Source organism: Silene latifolia, chromosome 3, assembly GCF_048544455.1.
Source record: "Silene latifolia isolate original U9 population chromosome 3, ASM4854445v1, whole genome shotgun sequence".
Lineage (NCBI taxonomy): Eukaryota > Viridiplantae > Streptophyta > Magnoliopsida > Caryophyllales > Caryophyllaceae > Silene > Silene latifolia.
In genome coordinates this window covers 95272846-95285821 of record NC_133528.1, presented here as the reverse complement: position 1 = coordinate 95285821, position 12976 = coordinate 95272846, and the positions used below count along the sequence as shown (strand labels likewise).

Genomic DNA, 12976 nt, shown 5'->3' with positions numbered 1-12976 from the left:
ATGGATATTATTATATATTAATTATTATACAATTTATATTACTAATTAAGTCGGGTAAATTATCAAGTCGCTAATTATGATAAGTTATTTTAATTAACTCGCGTTGTATTGATATAAGTTAATTATGACGGGATTATATGGAATTCTAATTGTGAGTCTAATCTTTCTCGAACTATCATATTTTGACGACACATCGCACCTACCTACTTTTATTAAAATATACCATTATTATTATATATTATTATTATTCTAATATTGTTATTATTCTAATACTACCACCATACCTTCTTTTTCCTTCTTATTTCTTTCTTGCACGCCTACCATTTCAAGCCTACCATATCTTCTTTTTCTTCTTTATTAATTCTTTACAAAAGCCTACCATATTCTTTACACCAACCGTCCATACCTACCTTTCTTTTCTTCCTTTTACTCTTTTTCCAGCACACCAACACATGCTACTCCTTCCTTTTTCTTTCTTTTTATTTCTTTACTATTCTTTACATAAACAACAAGCATGCTTTGTTCCCTACTCCTTTCATCAACAGCAAACACCATTTTCACGCAAATAGAGAGAGAAAGAGAGGGAGCTGGGTGTTGACGGTGCTGCAGGGAGTAACTAGGGGTCTCTGTCGACGACTATGAGTGGCCGTGGTGGCGGTAGTGGCGGCTGAAAAAGGTAAGAGCCAACCCCTTGTCCCTGTTTTCGATTTTCCTAGCTGTTTTGTTGGTGGTCGTGTGTCTGCTAGAAGCGTATATGGTGGTGGTTGATGGGGTGTAGGATTAGTGTGGTGTGAGACGAGTGACTTGGTGGCTTTTAGGGTGGTCATAGGTGGAAGTATTGGCAGGGAGAGGCGACAGCGACTGGGGGGAACAATCGGGTGTTAATGGGTTTTCAGGTGGGTTTTTAGAGAGGTAGCTGTGAGGTGGTGCCACCGTCGACTAGGGGGAGGTCGACAGGGTGGTGATGGGTTGTCGGTGTTCGTGGGATGACGGAGTGCAAGGTCGTGGTGGTTGGCAGGGGTAAGGTTATTAGTTGCGGTGGTGGTCAGGAAGGGAAATAAGGCGTTTGGTGAGGCTCGGTGTTGAACCGGCCAGATTGACCACCCTGGTTCGACTCGCCGGCGGCAGTCGACCAGGATGGTGGTGTCTGTTGGTGGTGGGGACGATGTGGGGAACAGGTGCGGTGGTTGTCGTGGTGGTTCTGGTGGCGGCTAAGGGTATAGGCGAGAGTGAAGTAGGGGTCGTGTTAATGCGTGAGTTGTTTTTAGTTTCGATGCGGGTTTTTCATAGTTTAAAATTAGTAATTGGCCGTATGCTTAATTAATTAATTTATTTATATTCCGAGTTATTTAATTAATGAAAGACGGGTTTTAAGTCGGGATGTTTGAGTTGTTTAAAGTTTGATTCGGGTATTTTCTTAATCGAATAATTCGTTTAATCTTTAATTATCATATTGGGTATTCAATTTAATTCCCGAGTCATTTAAATTAATTATTTAATTTAACTCCCGAGTCAATTAAATTAGTTATTTAAATTAATCCCCGAGTGCATTAAAATAATTAAAGACGGGTTTTGAGCCGGGATTGTTGAGTTGTTCAATATTTGATTCGGATTATTTTAATCATATAATTCATTTAATTATCATACTAATTACCCAATTTAATTCCCGAGTTAAGTAAATAATTAAAGACGGATTTTGAGTCGGGTTTGTTAAAAGAGAAAAGATACTATATCGGGAAAGTTCCATTTTAAGAAATTCTACTTAATAACCTTCTATTTTGCGAAATTGGGTCAGATACTAATCGGGTTATTTTAATTACCAATTGGGCATAAGTTGGTGTCGGGATTGTATTTCGGGAAAGCTTCTATTTTGGGAGATTGCTATATGTGGTAGTTAGTAATTATAAATATTATAATTGTTTTAGGTGACGGATTCGTGAAGGATCGATAATCAATTCATTGCTTTACTTTCTGGACTGCTTAACTGCTTAATTGGAATTGCTGGCACTTTGAGGTAGGGAAATACACTTACTCTATTATCAATGTTGAATTGTGTTGACTGGATTCTGGTTGTTGATTTACGTTACGATTTATATACATATTGCATTGCATTAATTATTGTTGAGCATTTCATATGCATTGGAGTTGAAGGATGAGGCGGTAGTGAGGATGTTGAAATACGATGTGAGGTTGTGTTAAACAGTATTGCCCTTAAGTGGGTCCGTGATTGCCCTTAAGTGGGTCCGTGATTGCCCTTAAATGGGTCCGTGATTGCCCTTAAGTGGGTCCGTGATTGTCCTTAAATGGGTCCGTGATTGCCCTTAAGTGGGTCCGTGATTGCCCTTAAATGGGTCCGTGATTGCCGTTAATCGGTCCGTGAAATAAAAGAGAAATGAGAAAAGAGAAATGAGAAATGAGTTATGAGATATGAGATATGAGATTGAGTTGAGGCGGATAAGGAGGTGACGGAGTATCATGCATATCATATTTACTGTTTTATTGTTTTCCCTACTCAACCTCGTGTTGACGTGTTTGCTTCTGTGTCAAAATAAAATTGATGCCTGCTTTAATTGATGGCATCCTGTGGTGAACCATTTAATATTTCCGGTTAAATGGGGAGCAGATTTAAATAGCAGGTTTTGAGTTAGCTGGATATGGGGAGCTTGGACGTGTGAGCTTTCGGACCTGCAGGAGTCTAGATCACAAATGTAGTTATATCACTTATTTAATTTCCGCTGCGAGTTGTATTTATTTTTACATTAGGTTCTAGTTGATTAAAAGTTGTAAGACATATGTAATCATTAAAGTTTTTATTTAAAGTACTTTGGTGAGTTGGACTTTGTTATCTACTACCTCGGGAAACCGAGATGGTAACAGTCCGTTTTATGAGGGAATGTCTTGACGAGGACTTCTTTTATAAACCGGGGTGTTACAAAGTGGTATCAGAGCGAACGATCCTCAGGCCTGAACCAATGAGCCCAATGAACCTAGGATGTGTCTAAATAAAATGAACACCGGGATAGAACTGTTGGGAGCACACTACGGTAAGGTATGAGTTAGGGGCCCCCTCACACCGAACCAGTGGCCCTCTCAGTTTGACTCGGAAAACCCCGAGTGTATATGAGAGAAAAGGGTAGAAAAGTTGCTTGAGGTTGAACGGGAAATTCATCTATCATTGCCTAAGTGTTAATTGGTTGATACATTGATTATTGCAGGACAATGCTACGGTAAGTAATCTGTATGAATGATGTGTTGATAATACTATTATGTCTGGTAATATGCGGTTATGTGATCCCAAAGCCATGTTAGTATAGTCTTGTGATAGTGATTAGAAACACTATTGAATTGCATGTTTATAGTCATAGCAATCGTGATTAGATGTACGAAGTAGATTGAGATACGAAGGGATTATACGGGATAAATGTTTACGTAAGTACAGTGTGAGATCTAAGTTGGTATGGGTTAGTAGCGATAGTATAGTTGTAAGAATTGGGACATAGGAAATGAAAGACTTAGTGATGAAACTTGTTTTGGTTGATGTTACTCTTTAATTGACGATACTGCCATTTCTTTTCTGTTCATTGTCTAAGGATAAAAATTTTATGAGAGATAGCCTCGTGAGTTAGCGTTCAATAGACATTGGTTTCATGCTTATATGATATACGGATTAGGAGTAATAAATACTTTAGTTAACTGTGGTTAGGAAGTTCTGTGCAGTGATGTTTTGACCAACGATTTTGAAAAAATTCCCATTTAAATTGTATTAATAATTTTCGCATATTTCCAACTCCACCGATCATAAAATTCACATATGTTTTCAAATTGATAAGCCACGAAAAATCTTGATATCTCAATATTAAATGATAAATTTTACAAACTGACCCAAGTTTTGGATCAATTGTTGTCACATGTTTGTTTAGACCAACTAAGTTGTAAAATTCTTTAAAAATGGAATTCTTGTGCTTTAAACCTTATTCTATTTCCATGTGTTTTGAACTCACCGTGTTTTATGAAAGTAATATGAAACAAGTTTTAATCGAACAATTATTTATTCGTGATTTTTGGAATTTACAACGTGAATCAAAACATTTAAAATGTGCGTCTATGTCGAATTTGCATACGATTGTTTGATTAAATCATGAGTCTTAGTAATGTGAATTTATAATGTTTTATATGACGGTAGTAGCACGCATGTTCAGTAGTTATATATCTTAACAAGTGATAAAATTAAAACTTAGATGATAACATTGTTGGCATAATAGTATGAGTAAAATTGAATAAGCTTAAATTAATTTCTAATCAAGGGGTGAAATATGTTATTAAGAATTATGTTAAGAACTTTATTCACCGTCCAGTAGGAAGGTAAAAGTTTTGAAAATGAAGCTAAATTTTGTCGTGTGAGTATAAATTTAATGAGATTTCCAAAAAAGTGTCGATTGTATGGTTCATGATAATTGCAAGTCTGGGGAAAGAAACTAGAACGGAGTCACAAGTAGTAGATTAATTTAGTCATGTTGTTCATTCATGTAACGAATTGGTGGGTTGTGGTTAGTTACGAATGTCGAAACTGGTTGTCTTCATTTATCGGTGATTCTGTGTCTTGACCTAAATCTGTACAATAAGTAAAGGAAAGTCAGATTGGACCTATTAGGTTATAAATTTTCATAAATCGATTTATCAAGTGTTGACCCTAATTCTTTTCTAAGCTTGATTGATTCCCTATATTTCTAAGGTATAAGATTACGATAATTGGTGAAATGAATAATTACTAATGATTTGTACTAGTAACGGTAGCCTCTTTCAGTGGTTGGCAGTAGTTGAGAACTTTGGTTATAATAATGAAGGTTACGAGGACGTAACCATGTTTTTAGTTGGGGAGGATTGTAAAATCTTAACGCTTAATTTGCACTCGTTTGTAGATTGTAGTCTTGACCAAGTTGATGTTTCGTTGTGAGGTTACCTATGCAAATAAGTCCTATATGTTTTGTTCCTACTTCGGTTAGTTGGTTGATGTGAAAAAGGAGAGTGTGATTAAACTATTGGTATGGAGTTATGAGTTGTGGGGCCTTTGTGCCGAGTTACATTGGCGGTCCAGTGCGACCATGATTATGGAGTTACTTGAGTTTGAGATCGGAATTGAGATGGAAAGATGATGGTGTTCTCATATAATTATATAGTGTTATACATTTGTGTTCGCAGGTAGTATTCGTTGTAGTTAATTGGATTAAGAAAATGATGAGTTAAACTTCGAGACGAAGTTTATTTTTAGGAGGGCAGAATGTAACATTCCGTATTTGCTACGTTTAATTGATGAGTCAAAAAGTGTGTTAACCGTGTTAGTATTGCGTGACGTTCGAAAGTACAATATTCAATACCTTTTTGTTGTTGAGTATAGGAGCGAACTTCGGGACGAAGTTCATTTTAAGGGGGGAAGACTGTAATACCCCGTATTTTTATATAATAAATTAAACGTATATTATTGAATTAAACGTATATTATTGAATCAAACGGATATTATTGAATTAAACGGATATTATTAAATGGATATTATTATATATTAATTATTATACAATTTATATTACTAATTAAGTCGGGTAAATTATCAAGTCGCTAATTATGATAAGTTATTTTAATTAACTCGCGTTGTATTGATATAAGTTAATTATGACGGGATTATATGGAATTCTAATTGTGAGTCTAATCTTTCTCGAACTATCATATTTTGACGACACATCGCACCTACCTACTTTTATTAAAATATACCATTATTATTATATATTATTATTATTCTAATATTGTTATTATTCTAATACTACCACCATACCTTCTTTTTCCTTCTTATTTCTTTCTTGCACGCCTACCATTTCAAGCCTACCATATCTTCTTTTTCTTCTTTATTAATTCTTTACAAAAGCCTACCATATTCTTTACACCAACCGTCCATACCTACCTTTCTTTTCTTCCTTTTACTCTTTTTCCAGCACACCAACACATGCTACTCCTTCCTTTTTCTTTCTTTTTATTTCTTTACTATTCTTTACATAAACAACAAGCATGCTTTGTTCCCTACTCCTTTCATCAACAGCAAACACCATTTTCACGCAAATAGAGAGAGAAAGAGAGGGAGCTGGGTGTTGACGGTGCTGCAGGGAGTAACTAGGGGTCTCTGTCGACGACTATGAGTGGCCGTGGTGGCGGTAGTGGCGGCTGAAAAAGGTAAGAGCCAACCCCTTGTCCCTGTTTTCGATTTTCCTAGCTGTTTTGTTGGTGGTCGTGTGTCTGCTAGAAGCGTATATGGTGGTGGTTGATGGGGTGTAGGATTAGTGTGGTGTGAGACGAGTGACTTGGTGGCTTTTAGGGTGGTCATAGGTGGAAGTATTGGCAGGGAGAGGCGACAGCGACTGGGGGGAACAATCGGGTGTTAATGGGTTTTCAGGTGGGTTTTTAGAGAGGTAGCTGTGAGGTGGTGCCACCGTCGACTAGGGGGAGGTCGACAGGGTGGTGATGGGTTGTCGGTGTTCGTGGGATGACGGAGTGCAAGGTCGTGGTGGTTGGCAGGGGTAAGGTTATTAGTTGCGGTGGTGGTCAGGAAGGGAAATAAGGCGTTTGGTGAGGCTCGGTGTTGAACCGGCCAGATTGACCACCCTGGTTCGACTCGCCGGCGGCAGTCGACCAGGATGGTGGTGTCTGTTGGTGGTGGGGACGATGTGGGGAACAGGTGCGGTGGTTGTCGTGGTGGTTCTGGTGGCGGCTAAGGGTATAGGCGAGAGTGAAGTAGGGGTCGTGTTAATGCGTGAGTTGTTTTTAGTTTCGATGCGGGTTTTTCATAGTTTAAAATTAGTAATTGGCCGTATGCTTAATTAATTAATTTATTTATATTCCGAGTTATTTAATTAATGAAAGACGGGTTTTAAGTCGGGATGTTTGAGTTGTTTAAAGTTTGATTCGGGTATTTTCTTAATCGAATAATTCGTTTAATCTTTAATTATCATATTGGGTATTCAATTTAATTCCCGAGTCATTTAAATTAATTATTTAATTTAACTCCCGAGTCAATTAAATTAGTTATTTAAATTAATCCCCGAGTGCATTAAAATAATTAAAGACGGGTTTTGAGCCGGGATTGTTGAGTTGTTCAATATTTGATTCGGATTATTTTAATCATATAATTCATTTAATTATCATACTAATTACCCAATTTAATTCCCGAGTTAAGTAAATAATTAAAGACGGATTTTGAGTCGGGTTTGTTAAAAGAGAAAAGATACTATATCGGGAAAGTTCCATTTTAAGAAATTCTACTTAATAACCTTCTATTTTGCGAAATTGGGTCAGATACTAATCGGGTTATTTTAATTACCAATTGGGCATAAGTTGGTGTCGGGATTGTATTTCGGGAAAGCTTCTATTTTGGGAGATTGCTATATGTGGTAGTTAGTAATTATAAATATTATAATTGTTTTAGGTGACGGATTCGTGAAGGATCGATAATCAATTCATTGCTTTACTTTCTGGACTGCTTAACTGCTTAATTGGAATTGCTGGCACTTTGAGGTAGGGAAATACACTTACTCTATTATCAATGTTGAATTGTGTTGACTGGATTCTGGTTGTTGATTTACGTTACGATTTATATACATATTGCATTGCATTAATTATTGTTGAGCATTTCATATGCATTGGAGTTGAAGGATGAGGCGGTAGTGAGGATGTTGAAATACGATGTGAGGTTGTGTTAAACAGTATTGCCCTTAAGTGGGTCCGTGATTGCCCTTAAGTGGGTCCGTGATTGCCCTTAAATGGGTCCGTGATTGCCCTTAAGTGGGTCCGTGATTGTCCTTAAATGGGTCCGTGATTGCCCTTAAGTGGGTCCGTGATTGCCCTTAAATGGGTCCGTGATTGCCGTTAATCGGTCCGTGAAATAAAAGAGAAATGAGAAAAGAGAAATGAGAAATGAGTTATGAGATATGAGATATGAGATTGAGTTGAGGCGGATAAGGAGGTGACGGAGTATCATGCATATCATATTTAATTGTTTATTGTTTTCCTACTCAACCTCGTGTTGACGTGTTTGCTTCCGTGTCAAAATAAAATTGATGCCTGCTTTAATTGATGGCATCCTGTGGTGAACCATTTAATATTTCCGGTTAAATGGGGAGCAGATTTAAATAGCGGAGTTTTTTTGAGTTAGCCGGATATGGGGAGCTTGGGCGTGTGAGCTTTCGGACCTGCAGGAGTCTAGATCACAAATGTAGTTATATCACTTATTTAATTTCCGCTGCGAGTTGTATTTATTTTTACATTAGGTTCTAGTTGATTAAAAGTTGTAAGACATATGTAATCATTAAAGTTTTTATTTAAAGTACTTTGGTGAGTTGGACTTTGTTATCTACTACCTCGGGAAACCGAGATGGTAACAGTCCGTTTTATGAGGGAATGTCTTGACGAGGACTTCTTTTATAAACCGGGGTGTTACAGATTGAAAATTCCTTTTTAGTTCGATAAGTTGTGATATTATTCAGCAGACAAAATTGTGATATTATTGCACTCAGTGGTTGATATTGTCTAGTATGTACTGTGATATTTTAATCATATTTTTGTAATATTGTTTCCTAAAAACATCCAATTGTAGTGGTAATATTTACGAATACTGGTGATATTGTTTCACTTGAAATGTGATATTCCTTAGTAGTATTTTACAATATAATACAATATAATAAAATACGTATACAAGCAAGTGTAATGTTGTGATATTGTTTAACTATTATGATGATTTTTTTTGAATCAAGTGTGATAAACCTTCAAATGAGGTGGGATAGTATTTAATAATGGCAACAAAACAACATTAGTAATTATGCGGTTTTTATAACATTGATACCCAAAATGGAGAGAATACAAAATTGATGCCATTTGGAATGACGTACAAGGGAAAAAAATGGAGAGAATACAAAAATGATGCCATTTGGAATGACATACAACAAAGAAATTGAATAGTATAAGCAATAAAAAGTCGATTGTGAAAAGTTGATGATGTAAAATAGACTTCCTCAGCATGCAGAAGCCCTTAATCACTATCAACAAGTGAAGAAATCTGCAAAACAAACAGACAAAAACAAAGACATAACGTCGAATAAGTTTGACAAAGTATAACTTCTTTTTGATCAACTTCTGGAAAAACTGTGATATTGTTTCAAGGGTTGTATGATATTATGTTTTAGTTGTTGTGATATTAATCCTCGGGAACAACAACAATTGCCTAGGGATATAAAAATCCTTTTGTTGTTTGATATTGTTGGGGTACATAGTGTGATATTTTTGAATACACGTGTTGATATTGTTTGGTTGATTCTGAAAATAGATAGGGATTTAAAATTGATAAATGTTGCCAGTGACAAGTGATATTGTTTTTAAATTATTGTGATATTGTTTCAAAGTAGACACCTTTTAAATAAGTGATATTTTTTAATATTGGGATGATATTGTCTACAATCAAGTGTATATTCGATAGTGGTTAACAAGGTAATCGATATTATTTACCATGGAATGTGATATTTTTTAGCATGGACTGTGATATTGTTTATCGGGTCACACTTCAAAGAATCGTGGTATAGCACACGTAAAAGTGAAATAATAAAAGTTGTAAGACAAATTACTTACATCGGATTCATGATCAAACGAGTGTTGTGATGTATCAACATCCGGATTAGGCAATTCCGCTTATCATGATGTGCCATTTGTTTACAATTATTGCAAAATCTTTTCGGCTTTTGTGCCTTTGCAAGATCGATCTTTCTTGGACATCAACCTCTTGCCAGTACCCTTGTTTTTTGATTGAACATGAGGTAGTATACGGACCTCAGATGAAGACTTAACCCCAAGGAGCATCTCCAACTCTTGGTGTTTAGTCAATTTTTCAGCACCAGACTTGAAATTTTGTCTAAATGTCTTCAGTAATGAAGTCGGTTCATTTATGTGATTTTCAGGCAGAGATTTGAGCAAAGTGTTAATGTTGAGTAGAATTCGGACCAGGCATCGAAAAAATCAAGCTTAGCGACATCCGATGAAGTAAAATCATCCAACAATTGACCGTGAACATCATACAAGGGCATTTTTTAGTGTTCTTTGTCCACCTACTAAGAAGATACTTATCAGGTATCTTTTTGATCCCTTTACCTGATAAAATCCGATGATGTGTTTACATATGTATCCCTTCCTCTCAAAACAAACTTGCATGAACATGTTGCATCAAACGTTGAAGGATTAAATGCGACAAAGATAAGTCTTATTGAAGATAGAATCTTCAACTTCTAGGAACCTTGTACTACCCTCCCTTGAAGAATCACCAAAGACTATATGAGTTTAGAGAATCAACGACCTGCTTTGTTGGAATTCATAAAAGAGAGCGTGCGTATAAACAGTCGATGCATGAACCTCAAGGCTAAGAAGGGTTTTGGTTTGAGGTAGGGAGTGATCACTATCTTTGTCAAGAGATTTTTGGGTGTACCGTTGCTGATCCATAGCACTTTGAAAGCGCATCCAAAACTCAACAAGTGTGCCATGAGGATTCTCAAACCGCTTAAAGAAGCTGTTTTCGCTCTCAGAGCGTTGCGTTGTTCTTAAAAGACAACCAAGAGGAATATCACGATAATACGCCGGAATCCAACGTTGCCGCTTGGAAAACAGATATTGCAACCATGAATTATCTTCCAATTGAAACTCACTGATCAATGAACACCACCTCTCTTTGAAGTCAGCAGGCTCTAATTCTGAATCCCAAACAACGAGAATTCGGACGAGTGACGAAGTCGATCTCTTTGGTCATTTATCGTGCCTACCTTTTCAGGTAATTTCTTCATAATATGCCACATGCAATAGCGGTGGGCAGCAATCGTAAAAAGTAGCAGGGGACTGCAATTTTCATAGCAGGACATTGATCGGTAAAAAAGCAATGGGGTTCCTTCCCACCCATACAATCTAAGAATTTTGTGAAAATCCATTTAAAATTCTGGTCATTCTCCCTAGACATAAGCGAAGCGCCAAAAGTGACGGACTTCTTGTGATGATCAACACCAGTAAAGGGAGCAAAGATCATGTCGTACTTATTAGTTGAATAGGTTGGGTCAAAAGTCACCGCCTCACCGTATAGAGCGTAATTACGACGTGCTGCTGCATCAGCCTAAAATACACGAAACAAACACTTATTCTGATCAATATCATAGGCATAATAAAAACCTTCCTGGGTTTCATGAAGGGTTTCCAACTGGTCTACAAACATTTGAGCATCCTTAAGACCTATAAAACACTTGATTTCCCTTCCAAAATTCTTAAAGTCACCAAAGAAGCTCCAATATTTTCATAGCCATCAACATATTCCTTGACGGACCTCAAAGTAGAGGTTGGGCCAATATTGACCTTGCAATTATCAACGATGGTTTGTTTATGTTGCAAAGCAAGGTTTCTACATTTTTTCTGAAATTCTCTATACTTGAGTGGAGAAAGACGGTGGTTATGGGCAGCATGAAACTGATCAACAACAAAGAGTGGCACTTGAACTTGGTCAATTTCTTTAATAACAAATTTAAATAAAATCCTAGCTTTACAACCAATCCTAGTAACCTTAGTCTTCTTCGGATTATAGGCCTTAACCATTGGCTCCTCCTCCTCACCAGTAATGGGTAATATTGTCGGCTTAGAATCCCTAAATCCTTCCCGGTGACACACAATCAATTTTGTCCTAATATCTCCACTACTACGAAACCTTTTCGTTGAAGATTTCCTTGGTTCAAAACCACATGCTATTGCATAGGTCTCATAAAACTGTATACCCTCGTCTAACGTAGCAAAAGTTTGTCCTAATGTAGGTGTAAATTCAGTTGCAATATTTCTGACCCACTCTTCAGAACCTCCAGGGGTCACCATCAAAGAAAGACGATTCCCAGCATGCACCTCATCAACGTCTATGCATTGTGGAGTAGGAACAGGTACCACAGGGATAACAAAAGTATTTTCTACAGCAAGAGAAGTTGAATAAACAAATTATAACAAATATAACTAGATTATAACAAAACTATGATATTGTGAAGGAATGCATGTGATATTGTGCAACATAAAATGTGATACTGATGAATATAAAATAAATACGCAACCGTATTACAGCCTATGATACTGTGAAGGAATACATGTGATATTCTGGAGCATAACGTGTGATACAAATATAACAAATATAACTATATTATAACAAAACTATGATATTGTGAAGGAATGCATGTGATATTGTGTAACATAAAATGTGATACTGATGAATATAAAATAAATACGCAACTGTATTGCAGCTTATGATAATGTGAAAGAATACATGTGATATTCTGGAGCATAACAGTGATACAAATATAACAAATATAACTAGATTATAACAAAACTATGATATTGTGAAGGAATGCATGTGGTATTGTGTAACATAAAATGTGATACTGATGAATATAAAATAAATACGCAACCGTATTGCAGCCTATGATACTTTGAAGGAATACATGTGATATTCTGGAGCATAACATGTGATATAAAATGCACAGAAACTGATTACAAGTCATGTACTGCAGTCTATGAAACTGTAAAGGACTCAATGTGATATTCTGAAGCATAACATGTGATACTAATGCACAGAGAGTAATTACCAGTCATGTAATGCACCCAATGATACTTGTAAAGGACTCAATGTGATATTCTCAGCATAACATGTGACACTAATGCACAAAAACTAGTTGCGAGTCATGTCTTTGCATGACCTATGATCTTTGTAAAGGACTCAATGTGATATTGTAAAAGGGAAAATGATTCTAATGAGCGTGTCAATCGTGCAAACAAAAACTATAAAATGTGATACTATTCAGAATTAATTATGATACTCTACTGAATAAACAGTGATACAAAGGAAACTGTTAAATAACGATCAAAACTTGAAGTAAACTGATTCTAA

At 36.4% G+C, this 12976-nt stretch overlaps 1 protein-coding gene and 1 long non-coding RNA gene across 2 annotated transcripts; one reads left to right on the top strand and one right to left on the bottom strand.

Annotated features, from left to right (window-relative positions):
* Positions 1 to 261: 261 nt before the first annotated feature.
* LOC141647779 (uncharacterized) lies at positions 262 to 2831 on the top strand. The gene is made up of 3 exons (XR_012545839.1): positions 262 to 676; positions 1926 to 2014; positions 2624 to 2831. It is a non-coding gene; the product is annotated as an uncharacterized LOC141647779 (long non-coding RNA).
* An 8021-nt stretch (positions 2832 to 10852) lies between these two features.
* On the bottom strand, positions 10853 to 12681 carry LOC141649357 (protein FAR1-RELATED SEQUENCE 5-like). The gene is made up of 3 exons (XM_074458049.1): positions 12675 to 12681; positions 11335 to 12008; positions 10853 to 11176 (listed from the first exon to the last, which is right to left on the bottom strand). The coding sequence occupies exons 1-3, from the start codon at positions 12679 to 12681 to the stop codon at positions 10853 to 10855; spliced, it is 1005 nt and encodes a 334-aa protein (XP_074314150.1).
* Positions 12682 to 12976: the final 295 nt, after the last annotated feature.

Bases quoted from the DNA above. Each gene is read 5' to 3' on its own strand.
- LOC141649357 (XM_074458049.1), bottom strand. The intron at 11,177-11,334 runs GTGACTTTAAGA...CGTGTATTTTAG, and splicing joins AAAATATTGGAGCTTCTTTG to GCTGATGCAGCAGCACGTCG.